At 40.3% G+C, this 17,570-nt stretch overlaps 1 protein-coding gene across 2 annotated transcripts in view; it reads left to right on the forward strand.

The window, feature by feature from the left end:
• CUBN (cubilin) overlaps nt 1–17,570 on the forward strand; it is a 151,870-nt gene that overhangs the window by 10,592 nt on the left and 123,708 nt on the right. The window contains exons 10-21 of one of the 2 annotated variants that reach the window (XM_069006729.1): nt 597–692; nt 1,230–1,351; nt 3,492–3,678; nt 5,995–6,113; nt 7,561–7,792; nt 9,108–9,289; nt 10,088–10,250; nt 10,451–10,641; nt 14,570–14,726; nt 15,472–15,650; nt 16,144–16,306; nt 16,555–16,771. In XM_069006729.1, coding sequence (XP_068862830.1) covers nt 597–692; nt 1,230–1,351; nt 3,492–3,678; nt 5,995–6,113; nt 7,561–7,792; nt 9,108–9,289; nt 10,088–10,250; nt 10,451–10,641; nt 14,570–14,726; nt 15,472–15,650; nt 16,144–16,306; nt 16,555–16,771 — 2,008 coding nt within the window. The remainder of the gene's footprint in view (nt 1–596; nt 693–1,229; nt 1,352–3,491; nt 3,679–5,994; nt 6,114–7,560; nt 7,793–9,107; nt 9,290–10,087; nt 10,251–10,450; nt 10,642–14,569; nt 14,727–15,471; nt 15,651–16,143; nt 16,307–16,554; nt 16,772–17,570) is intronic. The other variant, XM_069006728.1, reaches the window with a different exon arrangement.

Raw genomic sequence — 17,570 nt, forward strand, 5'->3', positions numbered from 1 at the left:
CAGGAAACAGTCTTTCTAATTGACTTTTTGATTGCTATTTAAATGGCAATAGGCTGCATGTAGTGAAGACTTCCAGTTACTGAATGCTGAAGGGATATCACCATGTGGCCTCAGACAAGTTTTGGTGATGTCAGCTCTGGCCATGAAGAGTCGTGCTGCAGGGCATTGGTCCTCCTGAACGTCCTGAGAAGAACTGGGGGTCGTGTTTGAGATCCAAGGGCTGCTCTGGTGTGCAGGAGGAAAAAGCCTGGATGTGTACCCAGAGCTGACTGGGTACAGATGTGTAGGGAGAGCAGAGCATGGTGGCTGAGAGACATGGGCTTCTATGGCATCACTGACCTCACCTACATTTGGCAAACACTAATGTATCTTTTTTTCTGCAACCATGGAAGGATTTATTTATAGTCAGAATCCATGCCTGCAATGAAGGAGCCACAATAAATATGCCAGGTTTTACTTCAATTTTTTCATTTTAACTGCAGAAGACTATGATTTTACACCATGAATTAGTGTTTTGCTCACCAGTTGATTGTTTTGCTGTCGATTCTCAAAGAACATAGTTTGTTACAGACTAACTGAGATTTACCTCTGAACAGGTTATGAGGGAGATGGACACAGATGTACCCAGGTTGATATCTGCTCTATAAATAATGGAGGGTGCCATCCTTTGGCTACTTGTACCTCAGGTCCAGGTATGATGCTTTCTTAAAGACTGTAAGGTAAAATCAGTGTGAATTCAAGGAGGATCTGGTTAGGATTAATCCCCTTTGTTGCAACATATCTAGATTGCAGCCCCTTCTCCACAGTCAGTTTTGCCTCACCCAAAGAATTTTACAGGCAGGTTAGCTAAAGCCAGCAGACTTTTCCACAAACATTGACAGAAGCAGATTTAGGCTCCACCAAAAAGAAGACTTTTTTCCTAAAACTGTGGAGACGTTCACCATTTTTCTTTGATGCAGTTTTCCAATTATACAACTGCTTTTACTACTCCCCTTCCCATAAGTACCCTTTGACTACACCCACCACTTCCCATGAAGGTGGCCATAGCAAAACAACACCACGGCTCTTTCCATGGTCAAACTGGGCACTGACCAGGGAAGGTGTCAAAAGATCAAATAAGTTAGAATTGTATAAAGACTCTGCTTCAAAATGTCCAGGGCATTTACAGACATTGGTATTGTTATTGTGAAAGACTGAATTACCTTCTGTGTCTTGTCTCATCTCCCAAGGGCCCATGGCATTTTGTTCCTGCACATCTGGGTACACTGGAAGTGGATATGGGCCGAATGGGTGCTCTCCTCTCAGTGATATCTGTCAGCTGCAAAACCCTTGTGCAAATGGGCAGTGCTTGGTAAGTGTTGGTCTCCTCACACTTGGTGACAACATTGTGGAGTTATAACCTGTCAGGGAGACTGGTGAGACTGATGAAGGCTGAGTGCAGACATACTAACGAGATGAGGCAAAGTCAGTGGGGATTGCAAGATCAGTGGATATATCTGGGGAAAGAAAAGTGAGTTTCGGGGCACACCAGCCATTTCTTTGTGTGTGAAGTAGAGGTGGTAATCTTGGCACCAATGACCTGAGAAGTTGTGTTTGGCAGCCCAGGCTAGCCAATGGAATGCTAGTGCTGATGGCGGAGAACTGATGAATGACTGTCCCTGGTGGCACACGAAAGTAATTTACCACCCTGGATCATGGAGGAATTACCCATGATAACAGATCCAGTACCTCTGCTGACCTTCAGATTGTTAATATCCAGCAGAATTGGCTATGTGTTCCTAGTCTGATCTTGTGAGAGTCTCAGGCTGTTTATACGAACATGGAGAGGGTGTTTCAAAGGAATTGATGGTAACCAAGTCTTTTGGACCTAAACTGGTTGGTGCTATGAATTCATTCTCATACACAGCGAACATTTAGGTTGTCCACATGGACCCTGTGAAGACATTTTTGGCTTCCTCAATGAGGTGTGCCGTGCTCTGTAAAGTCCTGTTGCAGACCTGAGGATTTTGTTGTGGAGGATATTTATGATGGTGATTTTGGAGAAATATTCACAAATGCTAAATTTTTTGTTCCAGTAGAGTCTTTTCCCATTTATGCCCATTAGTCTGCAGATATCCTCCATTTGGTTCTCCCTGGAGGCACAGGGAAAATGAGACATAAGATATGGATTTGGCAGTGTTAGGTTAACAAGTGCACTTGATGATCTTAAGGGTCTTTTCCAAGCTAAATGTTTCTATGATTCTGGGGTGTATTATCTTTTGCTTTTCCATTTTCTGTGTGAAATGTGACAGTGCCCTCACTTACACTCCACTCCTCCCCAGCATTCCTTGCTCTGTATTCTGTAGATATCTACTGTGTCTTCACTCGGATATATAAAGGGCCAGTTGTGCCCATTTCTAATCTACTTTCCTGACTATTAAGTTCATTTTAGTCAATCTATTAAAAGATATGACATCTTCCCCTAAATATATTCTAACATACAACAGTAGGGAATCATGGCTGCAAACTAGTACCTGAAGATAATAACACAGATACTTAAGTAATGGGACTACAGAAGCATCTAATAAAACAGAGAAACATCAGAGCTGTATTTGGTCAGCAAAATGACAGAGGAAATATAATATCAATTAAGTATCAGACAATGCAGATCAGAAAACACCTTTTAAAGCAACATACAGAGTCCTAAATACACATCAAAACCCTTTTCCATCATACTGAAAATCTCTCTTTGGGACACAGAGGACATGAATAGGTAAGGCAAAAGCAAATAGAGAATGAAGAACACTGATTGTTTGTTGTCAAAGATGGGATTGTAGCATGTACCTGGGACCATGTTCTGCTTTGCCTTTAAAGACTGTGTCTATAAAACGAGATATAAGGTAAGAGAACATATGAAATTAAAGCAGTTACAGATATGGAAAGACTTCATTACAAGAAGTAGTAAATGCTGTGACAATGGAAATGGAAAAGAAACATACAGAATAAGAGATAAAGCTCAAAAGGTGATGAAATTGCTCCCCTTTAACATTCCTCAGGATGAAAATGAAAGTTAACAACCCACATAACTGCAGACTTCCCAGAGAAAGGTCTTGAGAGAAATTACTTATAAACCAAATATCTTGCCTTGCTTTTTATAAGGTTTAGGTAATATGATTGACTTGATTCTAGTGTGATCATTCTAAAACCAAGCAAACAGTTTTCTGAACAGCTAAATGAATACAGATTTTGATTTTTAAGAAAGTAATTTGAAAGAGCCCTGCAAAGAAATAATTTAATAGAAAAAAACCTGAAGAGATAGATAATCTGATTAGGCTTTATGTTTATTTTGGTATTCACCAGTGACCATCAAGGCCAAAAAGTTTCAAAGGTTTTATTTCTTTACGCCAGTATCTCCTCATAAAATAAGTGTAAACATCAGTCTTTCTGCTGACTCTATTGGTTTCTTTAGGTGATTCATGCTTGCAGTTTATTTGATTTGTTTATTCCTGTAGGCAATGATCTCTGGCTATTTCTGCCTGTGTAATGCAGGCTGGACAGGCCCTAATTGTACAGAGAACATTGATGAATGTATCAGCAATCCATGCCAGAATGGGGGGAGCTGCACCGATGGGGTCAATGGCTACTCCTGTGAGTGCACCAGCGCCTGGACAGGACCACAGTGCCAGACAGCCCAGCAAGGTACAGCCAGAACCTCCCCCCCTCTCCTTTCCCCCTGGGAAATGGGACAGCAGGCTTCAGCGAGTAGATGCTTGGTGTATGGGATTAATATGTGAATAAGAACTGCGTTATGATGGGAAAAACAGCCCTGTGTTTGGTGGATTAGAGGTCCCAACCCAAATTCCCTCCAAATCAGAGTTTTCCATGAGCTTCATTTATAGCTGTTTTGTTTAGCAGTAGGAACGCAACAGTGAAGTTGATCTGCAGGCCCACTGGCCTTGGCTAGATGCCAGACATCCTAAAATCAGATCTCTGTTCCTGAGAAAGTGTTCTGGTAAGCTGGTTGGGAAAGAGGATCCAGTTTAAGGAGAACAAGAGAATGTATTGATGTTTCTCTTTTGTGCATTTTATTCCATCTCTTATGAAGCCGAGAGGTCCTGATGTTCTTAGTAAAGAGGAAAAGCCAGAAAAGGTTTTCAGACAGAAATGTAATGAAAGAAATGTTAGCCATGAAAATGGGGGACTCTCAGTTTTATACAGACTGCAAGGAACTCCCTTTAATATTTCCTCTTAATATAACTTTTTCTATTTGTTTGAGAACATTTTTTGCTGTTAATTTTAATTAAACCAGGTCAGGATAGCATTCCAGTGGGTTCAGTGTCCCTGTGACAACAGGAGTGGCTCATTTTTATTGTAGATTGCTAAGAAGAAAGCAAATTAAATTTTAATGTAATAGAGAATGTAAAACTTCCACTGATCCCCTGTGAAACCTGCTCTATTTTAGAACTATTTTAGGCTTTTTTATATTTTCCTGAAGTATCTAACTAGTAATGTCTTATTATTAAGTCCACATGGGAAAAAATTTTATTTTTAGCCATTCATCATGAAGGGATAGTATTGCTGCTGGTGGTGGGGTCCGTGGCTCTGACCCAGGAAGAGGTGACCGGTCCGGAGAGATGGTCCCGAAAGGGATCGCCTTCCCGAGGCCCAGTGTCTTCCCTCAGCTGCTGGCAGAGGGGCCCTTGCAGAGGCTATCAGCTCTTTAGTGATTGTCAGCTCGTGATTCCAGCTCAGCTCTGCAGGGCAGCCTCCAGGCCAAACCAGACCAGAGAGAGACGAGAAGGCCCGTGTGGCTGGTTCCGCACAGAGGTAGCTTTATTGTTGGTCCCCTCCGGCGAAGGGGAAAGCCAGGGACGAGCTCTCTCCCCCACAGAGCCAGGGGGCTTCCTTTTATAGGGATACAGGGGATCAGCAGGGGACCAATGGGTTACAGAGGGTCTGGGACAGACCAATGGGTTACAGAAAGATCTGCATAGTGTCTTCCAAAGGATTGTGGGTCCACTTTTCCTCGCCATGACCCAAGAAGTGGCTGCCTTTTCAGGGAGTCCTGCTGGGCGGTTGCAAAATCTCTTGTCTCAGCAGAGATCCCTCCAGGGCAAGGGCTGGGCATATCCCACAGGATAGAAAGCCAGTTTTTATGCAGTAAGGAATCATACTGTACCACCTGTTCTTTTAGTTTCTAATCAATGAAAAAATAATGTATTTTACTACATGATAATTTTGAATCTGGTTGAAAAAAGGTGAGATATTTTAGATGGATATTTCAAGTAAAATTATGTTCTTTTTACCACTCTTGAAACAAAACAATATGGTGAGAACTAGCTATTTCTTTAGAATCAGTTCAGTGTTAAACTACAGCTGCTTGGTGCACACTGTAGTTATATGTGCATTATATTTTGGCTGCTTTATTATATTTTTCTGTAGCTGTTTAGTGTTGCTGCCTCGGGGTTCTCAGTTCCCATGCATTGAATGGTTCAGTGAGAGAAGAGACCATGGTATATCATGAGAGGAATTATCAGGTCCAGGAATCTGACCGAAAAGAATAAATGGGACAATAAAAGGAGTCATCTTGAGGATAACTTCTATGATGTACCACTACTGAGAAAAAGAATTTTACATAATTTTAACTTCAAAATGCAAAATGTTATTTGATTGTAGGGAAAAATTTAGACATTCAATCTGGAGGTATCCTTCTGGAAGCAAAGCAGTGTATGAACACTATCATGAGACACAATCAATAGCTTTTGGCAGTATCCACATGTTCCAACTGATATTCTTTGTTCTTTTTCCAGGAACTGTTTTTCTTTCAGGGAATTTGCTTTTTTTTGAGATGTCATTCCACTTGAGAGGAAGTCCTAAAGAGCCTTTTTATAGAAATACTTTTCAGCATTGCCCTAAATGTTTAAGAAGCAAAAACTATGCAAAAAAAAGTCAGGTTTTACTCTGTACAGTAATAGCACAAAATTAATGTGTTTAATTTTCTCTCTCTTTCTGCAGTTTGTGGAGGGTACCTCTCAGGCTTGAGTGGGACTTTCAGTTACCCTAACAACCCAAACAGCCAGTGGTACAGCAGTGGGGTCAGCTGTGCTTGGGTTATTCAAACTAATCCCAACAAGGTAAAATAGAGTTCACATTAAAGAAACCCTCAGTCTGCAGGACCTCTCAGCTTATCAGAGCAAACAGGACTATCTTCATGCTACACGTGTTCCAATGTTACAATCCAATCCCCTCAGAATAAATAGCTTTTCAAAAGAGTAAGTTTCAGATCCTTACAAGCCTTCAGGCTCCTTAGCCTAAGGATTTGCTTGGGTTAGATTTTCCAGGCTTTTCCTAAGCAGCTGAGGGTTAGATTTTATTACCTTACCTCTATCTACAGAAGGGAACTGTTCTACATTGCTTTAGAATGTGATCTGTGTATAACTGCATGAGAAAAGCTCTGCTCTGATGGGCTCCACAGGTGGTTCATGAGCTAGGTGAGTTGATCAGAGCCTGGTGCTAACAACACCAAGGCTGTCGGTTTGATCCCCATATGGGCCATTCACTTAAGAGTAGAACTTGATGATTCTTCTGGCTCCTTTCCAGCTCAGACTATTCTGTGATTCTGTGACCCCAAAACAATTTCATGTTTCTGATCTCTCAGTGCAGAAAAGTTGAATGCTTAATTCGTAGTCAATGGCTTTGTGTAATAACAGCATTGGTTTTTTTTCAAGGATTAATTTTTAAATGTTGCACACAAATATATATTCTGATTCTCATCTGCAACTAACAATTCCACTTGTGTTATAAATAACAACTACTAAATATGCTACTTCATATTTAAGCATGAAATTTCTTACTTGGAATCAAAATATTTGATGTATTTTTGACATTTTGTGGAATGAATTAAGTCATTTTATAAACCAGTACTTAACAGTGGTTTATACAGCATTACATATATATATCTATGTGACATATATTCAGCCTTAAGCCTGGAAGCCACTACTGTCTTCAGCTGAGCATATTAAAGCACATCAATGAAGAATCTGAACAAACTTAGAGCTGTGTATGTCACTAAGTATCCAGAACGAGCTTTAGAGACACTGATTTTATATGTGCAAAACAAGATCATTGAATCTTTTAACTCCCATTACAATACTTTCAACTACAGCAGGGATGAAAAATGCTAATTATCTGATGAAAAAACTGCCATGGGAAACCTGGAATAAGGTATTTTATGCTGTATTTCAAGCTTTTCACATGACTTGAAATTTACACATACATATTTCACACATATAATACACATAGGCAAATGGTCCCAATTATTAATTTACAGAAATAATGCTCCTTCCAGAAGACTTCACTGACTAAGTTCTTATCTGTCTATCTTCTCTCTTTCCTTTTGACTCTTAAGATTCTTTAATACTCTCTTCTGTCCTGGAACATTTCAGGAAATGACATAATGGCTCTAAACCTCATCTATTCTCACAGTTGCATGAATACATATATCTGCTCTATAAAGTTTCTGCATAGATAGTGTCTCAGCAGATGGAAAAAAGGTATTTCTTGTTTTCTTACTTCTATTAGATTCTGCATGTTAGTTTCCCGTTCTTCCATCTGGAGGCAAGTAATGAGTGTAACTCTGAATTCCTTCAAATCCATGATGGGCCTTCAGCATCAATGCACATGCTGGGAAAATACTGTGGCTTCCCAGGTCCTGCAGAGCTTTTCAGTTCCCACAACTCTCTGTATTTTTGGTTATACTCAAACCACACCATTACCGGAGGTTTTACTGTTCATTGGGAATCCCAGCATCCTGGTAAGTTGATGAAATGCCAAACATCTTCATGGTTTTGGAGTAAAATGAATTACTTCTTTCCTCTGATTAGGAACAATTAGGAACAGAAGGACAGTATTTTACAAGGGAGTGAGGCTGAAATGTAGGCATATATATCACTTGAAGATATTTTCAAGCTCTAGCTCTAGGCCTCTGCATGAATAGCTTTCTGCTCTTTTTAAAGGCTGCGTTACACCTCCTCTGAGGAATCCCCCAAAGAGAATGTGCTCCTGGGGATGCCATTCATCTATCTGGTCAGTTCTCTTCTCACAAAAGTGTCTAGTACTTCAAGCAAGCAGGTTAATGACTTGTTTTGCCACTTGCAATTTACAAGTGCCTAAATGTTCCAAACATGATAGATTGTAGGGAATTGGATTGAAAAGAATGTGTGAGCTTTTTGGTATGATTTGTTGTACATTTGTGCCTGAATTCTTGGTAATGCTGCTTGGGTGATTGTTCCAGATGACCTGGCAATGCATTTACAGAGGTAAACCATCTCACGTAACATCAAGGTCACTTCGGTGTTCTGTGTATTATCTAGAAACAAAATCGTGCATTAGGTTGTATCTTGAATGAACCATAGAGTAAAAAAGTGCCATTTCCTTATTTCTAGAAATATTTCTTGAAATGCTTTTAATATGATTGTTGATGGGGTTTTTTTTTTTCAATTGTCATTATTAGATTGATAATTACTAATAGACAAAAATGAGTACTGAGAAGTGAAGGCGGGTATTTTTTGGGAAAACATAGCCTTAAAATAAAAGCAAGGAGAGCAGTATAGATGTGATTAAACTAGCTATTCCTGAGGTATAACACATGATTTACCTCTCCCATTCCCAACTGTTACACTGGTGTTATTTTATTGCAGGTATATAAAACAGCCTTACCTGTAATTCAATTTTCCTTTTTTTTCTTTTTAATGGAAATAGTCTTGTGATAGAATAAAAAATGGAGCCTATTTACAAAGTACAGAAATTCAGATTAATTTTGTAAACCCAATCCAAACACAGTGCTTCTGATTATTCTTCTTAAGACATATTCATCACAGCTGGGAAAGAATCTTCCTTTTACTGTGCAAATCAGGAAGTATTTGGAGTTCTCCTTTTAAAACTGAGTTGCAGAATTAACTGCAAAATTTAAAGAAAGAAGAAACTTGTTGGTTTCTTTGGCTCGGTCTTTGTTTTTTAATTCATTCTGACCCCAAAGTGGGTGCTAGTTTTGACACTACAGGACAATTCATCTTCTGACCCAACATGTGGTGATAAAGACTCTGATTTTCCTTGTCTCTTTCTGTTAGAATGTGGTGGTGAGCTGACAGGTACTTACGGCTCGATAAGCTCTCCAGGATATCCTGGTAACTATCCTGTAAACAGAGATTGTTTCTGGACCATCTCAACCAGTCCTGGCCTCCTCATCACATTTGCTTTTGGCACACTGAGCCTAGAACACCATGAAAACTGCAGCTATGACTATTTAGAGGTAAAGCGTGATTGTGAATTATGACAACATTTTGTGGATATGTTACTGCAAAACAAGATATTCCAAAACTTTTTTATGTACAGAAGGGCACTGTTTGAAAATCTAATCCTGGGTTGAAATGCTCCTTTTTATTTACATATTCCAGGCCATCCATGCACAAACAGAGACAATATGACAGAAAGGGGGTGAGAACCTGCTTCACTGAAGTCGGTGGAAGTCCTGTGACAAAAAGGATGGGATTCAGGCCAAATACTTTATGGGAAGCTTTCACTTTCTTACAAAGTTCAGTCTCCAAACTCCTTGTCAAATGTCAGCCCACAGAGAATTCATGAGCCTACGGGAAACTATTCAGGAAAAGGATCTAAGACTAATAGATTCATATCATAGCTTGCACAGCAGTCCCTGACTTGATGTATGAACTTAGGGCTTTTTGTCAAGTGTGATGTAACATTTACAGAATACACCAATACCTTTGCATGGAAATGAGAAGGCAGTTTGCAATGGCATGTTGTGTGCAATCAAAGAGCATGATTTCAAGGAACAGTTCAACAGTAGATCTCCTGATACTTTCTTTCACTTTCACAAAACTCTTGATGACTCCCGGCAGCAGCATCACAGCTATGCTGGTGGATCTGTTTCTTGGTTCCTGTGTGTTTGGAGGAAACTTCCTATGAGCTTTCCCTCCGCCCACCATCCACAACACCTCTGGGGCCTCCAAGATATCTTAAGAAGTGTTGGTACTGTTCACAACTGGCACTCATCTGGTAATCCCAAATGTTGATCTATCATTCTGTCTAGATTCGAGATGGTCTTCTTCCACAAGACCCTGTCCTTGGTAAATACTGCAGCACTGGATCTCCACCCCCACTCCAAACCACTGGTCCATATGCTTGGATTCACTTTCACTCTGATGACTTAGTTACTGATAAAGGCTTCCATATTCTCTATACAACATCTCCTGGTAAGTAAAATACTCAGGATTAAAGGTTGTTCTGTGACATTCTCGAGATAGAGCCAACAACACACTAATGGATGTAATTAACACTTGCTCTTTTATAATATAGTAATTCTTTTTGATTTGCAGACATTGTACAGAGGCAGCCCCAAAAGGAGTTACTGTACTTATGAATATCTCAATTTTTCTTTTTTTTCTTAATATAGCAGATCCAAGTTGTGGAGGAAATTTCACTGAGAGTGAAGGGGTTATCACATCGCCTTTCTGGCCTAACCCTTATATCAACAGCCAACAATGTATCTACATTATCCGACAGCCAGAGGATGAAAAAGTATTCCTCAACTTCACCCATATTGAGCTGGAGAGTCATAGCGGTTGTTCAGCAAATTACATAGAGGTGACTCCCTTAATCAGTTGATATGAAAGTTTGATTGCATGTGTATACCAGAGCATGTGTAACTTCTGTCCCAAAGGCCACTGCAGAAACAGGTGTTAATCAAACCACTAAGTATTCGAATTTATTAGGGTCCAAAAGTCACAGGAGCTGAAAGAGCAGGATGGTGCATTTGGAGTGAAGCAAAGATAAGAGAATGAGAAAATCTGTCTAGCTTAACACTAATTCTTAATAGTCTGTACATGATTAAGGGGGAGTTTGGCCATCTGGTATATGCATGTCAACTGCAAGAAAAATAGAATTAGTGCCATAGCCACTACACAGCATTTTCTGGAGTCATAGTGTTATATGGAAGATCTTGTTCTGACAGTAAAAGGAAACACACCATATAAATATTTATACACACACCAGGGAAGTGGTTGAATTACCATTCCTGGAGGTATTTAAATGATGTGTAGAAGTGGCACTTAGGGACATGATTTAGTGGTGGGCTTGGCCAAGCTCGGTTTACAGTTGGACTTAGAGATAGATTTAGAGGTTAGGTCCTTTCCAACCTTAATGATTCTATGATTCTATATACATATGTAAAGCCGGGAGTTTATTGTTGCCATAACTGAAATCTTACGATCTAATTCAAGAATTGTTATTAGTCTAAATCTAACTGGAAAAGAAAGCAAAATAGTACAGTTAGAATGTTTCTATATGGAAAATGTAATATTAATGCAGTACTAATGTTAGTACTAACTGAAATCTACTTGAGGTTACTTTTATGTTTGCTTTTACTTCTACCTCTCTCTTCATTGGTCTGCAACTTTGTGTTGCATACAAATTTACAGCTGTAGGGCATCTTTTAAATACATGAGATACCATGTTTTCATTTTCTTTGTTATGTTTAAGCCCAGTTTTGCCCAGCTGCCAGTCTGCACCACTGGAGCTGGCCGCAGGTGAGGTCTGGTGCGGTGCTGTGCAGGCCAGGGGCAGGGCCTGTCCCACCGCCCTGGCCAGGGAGGGGCAGCCCTGGGCCGCGGGCACCTGCCTGGGGATGGGCATGGACTGAGGCAGGCCGGGATGTGGGGCACTCGGGGGAACCTGGCTCAGCAGAACCCATGGCTGGGGCAGGGACTGACAGCCCCCACATGGTCCTGGACTGTGGCAGGGTGAGGGGCCCAGGTGGAGGCAGGGCTGGCCCCAGTGAGTCATGGTGGTGCCCTCAGAGCCTGACAAGCTCTCTGTGTTGGTGGCCCATGCACCTTCTCCTATCACCCTGTCTGTGTTCTCCTCTGTGTCCTGCCCCAACTCGTCTCAAGGCCTCTGCTGTTGTACCCAGCCTGTATTTCTCTATACTCTCATAAACACCTCATCCCTCATGGGATGGCTGCTGGGCACTGCTGTCTGTGTAAAACAGTGCCGTGCTGTGCAGAGCTAAACAGAAGGAAAACAAAATGGGAGCAGTCAGTGGTTGATTTGCAAAGGTGCCACCACAGCTGAAACAGGCGGGAGCCATCCCTGCGGCCCCAGAGCAGGGTCCAGCACTGCCAGCCTGCAGCTCAGTGGCAGAACAGATTTGGTTTTGTGTTTAATCTCATCCTGACCAGTGAGGAACAGGCCCCTGTGAGCTCCGTGCTGTTAGTCTATTTTTAAAAGATGTTATTGTGCTGACATCGTTCCCTTCTCTCCTCCTGTGATTCAAAGACCTGTGTTGGAACGAAGTGTAATTAGTTTCTGAAATGAGAGGGGAAGTGTGTTTAATGAAAACAGACAGCTTTTGTTTGTTTGGCCTGCTACTCCTCTTGCCTAATTGCTGGCAAAACAGCAGCTAAATTCACAGCAGCCAGAGAAACAAAACCATTTCTGTTGAATGCCATCGGTTTGTATTAGTTCAGCAAGGCATTTACCTCACTGCTTGCTGATCAGTCACAAGCCCTTTAGTTTCCCTATGCTTCTGCCCTCCACTTCTTCCTGCCCTCTTACTCTGTGGCTCAGCCCAGAGCAGAGAAATGGGACTGACATTTTCTGTCTGGGACAGTCAGTAAAACCAACGTACTGTGCTCTGTTATCAAGGCCTGATTTTTCTCGTGTGCTTTTCTAAAATACTGTCCCACTGGGTTTTATATTCAAGTTCATCTAGGGAGATAGCTTTTAGGTGTTTACGTCACTTTAAAAGTCACTCTCCAACAACTCTTTTGTCACTATGGAAAGGTGTAGATTATTCCATTCCCTGGCTATACCAGGAAATCTGTGGACTTTCCACAGGGACCAGACACATCTCACAGCACTTGCTCAAGTAGAGATTTTAGTTTCTTACTAAGGAAGGCATCTTCAACAAGAAAATAAAGACAATAAAACTTACTTGAGAAAGGCTGTGACATGGTGATGCAGAGGTAAGATGTTAGCTAAGGCAGCTCCTTTTCCATACCAGCCTTCTAACTGGCAATAGGAGATGTTACTCACATGGTTTAGAGAACCTATTATTTTTATCACTACTCACTGGACTTTATAAACCAAAAATGTAAGAAGAGTCAGCTCAAGAGAAATATGTAAACTCCTGTGAATTACAGTTCTGGAAGCTTTCACTGCTTTCCAAAGATTTACTAAATATTTTGGCACAAATTCTGATGTCAGCTGCTCTGCTGTAAATCCAGAATAATTCTGTCACCTTAAACTAAAATTCCAGGGAAACTGGAAATACCTGTTAGTCAGAAGGTCATATCACCAGGGTGAGACTGCAAAGCTGGGCAAGCAGGCCAGCCACTGCCTGCTCACCAGGGCAGCCATGAGGGTTCCTTACCTTCTCTCCCAGCCCGTGGATGAGTACAGCTGAGGAAGAAAGAGCTGGTGATGAGAGGGAACCTGAAAGCTGGATGTCCCTGCTTTGCCAGTGAATTCACTGGAATGATTTTTTGTGTTTGACAGCATATAGATGCATTTAAAAGCAGTTCCATCTACATGAACTACCACCACTTTTACAGCAGAAAAGAGGTGTTTTGTTTTCAGGAGAATCTTTGGGACAAAAATTGCATTTTTTGCTTGGGCAAAGAACAGAGGTCCTGTCTTTTGGACCTCAGGTTGTTGCCCACCTGGAATGAAATGGATACCTCAGAGATATACCAGGGCTCTGCCTGGATTCCTGGATATAGCTATTCTTAGTCATGGACTATGGATTCAGGGTCTGAAGTTCTGAGGTACAAATAACTCTTTCCCATCTACTCCCCTTGATAATAAGGATTTATAATCAACTTTAGGGAAAATATGTAAGATGTATTTCTCCTTTGATTAGTAAATTGATTGAGGTGAGTAGAAAGTGCAGAAGGTAAAAGCTGGTTTCCCTGATATAGCTTCATTGCCATTATCATGCATTGAACCCTTCAGATAGAGGAGTGAAAAGATGTCAGTGTGTCTCTTTACTGTCAGAGTTGCATCTCCTGTTAGTGAGCTGTGTGCCTGCATTGATATATGGGTGTGATGGGACAGATGCTTGTTCTGGAGAAGTGCCATTGAAAAATCACTGGAAACTTCATGGCCAGAGTAAGAAAATCAAAAATACCCTTTTTATCCTCAGCAGATTTTAGTGCTGGCAAAAATTTCACAGCTATCATTGGTGAGCACCCCACCTGTCTCTTTCATACTAAAGATGTCACTTTTGGCAACATAGGCCCAAATAGTGCTAAAACTGTGGTTCATAGAGAAGATCTGTTTCATCCTAGTGACAGTAGCATGTGTTTGTGTCTTCTGTGCTGATCATCTGATTGTTACTTTGAGCTCTCATAAGTCCTGTGGTTGGGCCAATTACTGTGATGCCCCTCTTATAAATATGTAAAACAGTTACTCCTTTTGTTATGTAGTATCTCTTGTGAGATTATAATTTTATCTGGATATCAGATCCCAACGCTTTTATGATTTAACAATTTTCTTTCTTCTTTTTGATGACTAGGTTCGAGATGGTGACAATGAGATGTCTCCTCTTATTAGAAAAATCTGTCATAATACTCTCATGTCTCCAATCACCTCTACCAGCAATGGTCTCTGGATCAAATTCAAGTCTGATGCTTCTGTGCAAAGAACTAGCTTCAGGGCTGTTTATCAAGTTGGTAAGAAGAACTGGTCACTTGCACAGTGAATTTATCTGTAATTTGGACACTTTCAGTCATTTCTGTGCTGTATTGTTCATATAATAGGTTAGACACAAACTTCAAAAGAAAGAACAAAATAGAGTCAATTTATTTATTTTAAAAGATGTCTTCAGTAGGTCTGCTGTAGGCACTCCTACAATGCTTGGAAACATGCCCTTCACTGCTTCTGACCATGAGATTAGCTCAGATGGTTAGAGCATAGTGCTAACAACAGCAAGGTTGTGGGTTTCTTCCTCATATGAGCCATTCATTTGAGTTGGACTTGATCATCCTTGTGAGTCCCCTCCAACTCAGAATATTCTGTGAATCTACTAATGATGTATCACTTGCTGCTGACACACAAAAGATGTTATAGCTTCAGTTCTGCCTCAATCTTTTTACTTTCATTTTGCCTGTCTTTTAGTTATTAACCACTGACAAGCCTGTGTCTGTGAAACAAATGAGTCAAATCCATTAGTTTTCATAGGCACGGTTTGGTCTTCTGTACAAGTATGTTTATGCTATACCTATAGTAATTTGTACTTTTAAGTATGTTCTTAATACTACTTGAGTGGTCTGAAGTAACTGCTGCAATAAGAAAGGGGTTTAGGGTTGCTTTTTTTCTAATTTCATAGTGTTATTTGATACACATCGTACATCATCATTATGATACATTCCTTGAAGTCATTCATCACCAGTACTGTTTCTTGGTGTTTCTTGGCAGCCTGTGGAGGTTCCTTGTCTGGAGCAGGCACAATACATTCACCTTATTACCCCAGGATGTCCCCTCACCCAAAGACCTGTGAGTGGATCATCTCCCAGCCAGACACCAAAGTGGTGATTCTTAACTTTATCGACTTTGACATTCGAAACACAACCAGTTGTGATTCAGACTACATCGAGGTAAAGAATAACACACATATACTATGAATAGTAGATATGGATCTGCAAGTTCCTTCTAATACTCATCTTCACCAAAGTAGAAGCTCTTGACAGGCGAAAACTACTTCCAGCAGTCACAAAAGCTTTTCCAGGTTCATAATGGGATCCCAAAGCTTTTCTTGGTTCTTCAAAGATGGTATGACTGTTTTGATAATCAGAGACAAGTATCAGGTGTCTTTAAACAGACAGGCCTGATTGGGAGGTTTATGTGCCACTTACTGCTGAGGGTGTAAGATCTCATTTTTTCTCCATCTGACATGGTTTTGGTGGGACAGTGCTTCTCTGATATGCATAAGATTGTATTTTATGTGCCTGTAGTAGAAACCACACTGAAGAAAGGGTGGGGTTGACTTACTAAGGATCTCTTTTATATAGTTCTTATGAATTACTTTATGCTTAATACTTGAATGTAAAAAAAATTTCTATAGGATATTTTGAATACACTGTTCTTCAGGTCAGAGATGGCAACAATGGAGACGCTCCTGTTTTGGAGAAATACTGTGGTACAGCTGTACCCTCTAGAGTGCAATCCACACGGAGCAATCTCTATATCAAATTCAGAGCTTCCTCACTTACCAACCTTGGCTTCAGAGCTCAGTACTGGCCATTAGATACAGGTAAGAATTGTTTTGCTGTTTTCTGTGTAGAGTTCTGGGACTTTCCAAATGTTCCTGCAAAATAAAAACAATTGGCAATCAAGTTTTATGATGGTGTAATGGGAGATAAACTCTGAATCAGTTACAGTGTAGTATGAATCAAGGAAGAAAGACTATGAAATTTCAGAAAGAAAAGTAACCAATTGTATAAGTGTCTAACTCTTTTTTTATAAATATATCATTTAACCTAATGTTTTAAATCTCTGCAGTATGTGGAGAGACTCTCACTGGACCGTCAGGAACCATTACAAGTCCTGGTTATCCACATGTCTACCCACATGGGATTAACTGTACCTGGATTATCAACGTTCAACCTGGCTACCTTATCCGCCTGACATTCACTTCATTTAACTTGGCGTTTGATTATGGTTGCAGAAAAGATTATCTTGAAATATATGACAACAGCACTGTGCAAAAATTGGGAAGGTGAATATGTCCATTAGCCTACAGATCTGAATTACTGTGGAGTGAGCACTGTTCTGTAGGTCTTGATATTCAATTTGCTTCCTTAAGTTTTGTGTATAGATTATTTTCTCTTTATCACAGAAACAATAGCAGCAATTTCTCTTCTAAGATAGCAAAAGCAGCTTGCTTTCCTTAAACGTGGAACAAGAAGCACATTTAATAAATAATATACTTGGAGAAACTAAGGCGTGTCAAAAGGATAGCTCTTTTAAGAACAGGTTTCAATAGCTGGTTTTGTCCCTCTTCATTAACATTTTGATTTATGAAAAATAAGTTGAAAAGCATCAATACATCTCTGCCCAGAAAAGACATGATTTTAAAGACTTGCTGAAGTGAAAGAAAGATTACTTAAAAGGCTGTACATTTGGATCTCCACAAAAACTAGACCACAACCTCCATTTTATGGGATTTAGTTTTCACTTTCTCCTGATACATGATTTTATCTCTGGGAAGAATATTTTCTTTTATTCCACTTCTCCAATTGGTGTATACACAGGGTTTCCTTGCTAGAATTCAAGAACATTTGAATTATTTGGGAACAGTATCCTGCTGCAGCTATAGACTGTAAAATAGTTGGCTGACATGGCAGCATTTTGGAAAATAAGGAGCAAATAACTCTCATAATGGAGAGCATTTTGCAATCTTAGTGTTTGGCCAGCCACTCTGACTCCTACAAAATAACAGAGTATGTTGTAGGTACAGCATAGCATAAATTCAATAGAAATTTGACAACTGGATGAAAGTCAGAGTTTCTTCTCTG

Source organism: Aphelocoma coerulescens, chromosome 2, assembly GCF_041296385.1.
Source record: "Aphelocoma coerulescens isolate FSJ_1873_10779 chromosome 2, UR_Acoe_1.0, whole genome shotgun sequence".
NCBI classification, from domain to species: Eukaryota; Metazoa; Chordata; class Aves; order Passeriformes; family Corvidae; genus Aphelocoma; species Aphelocoma coerulescens.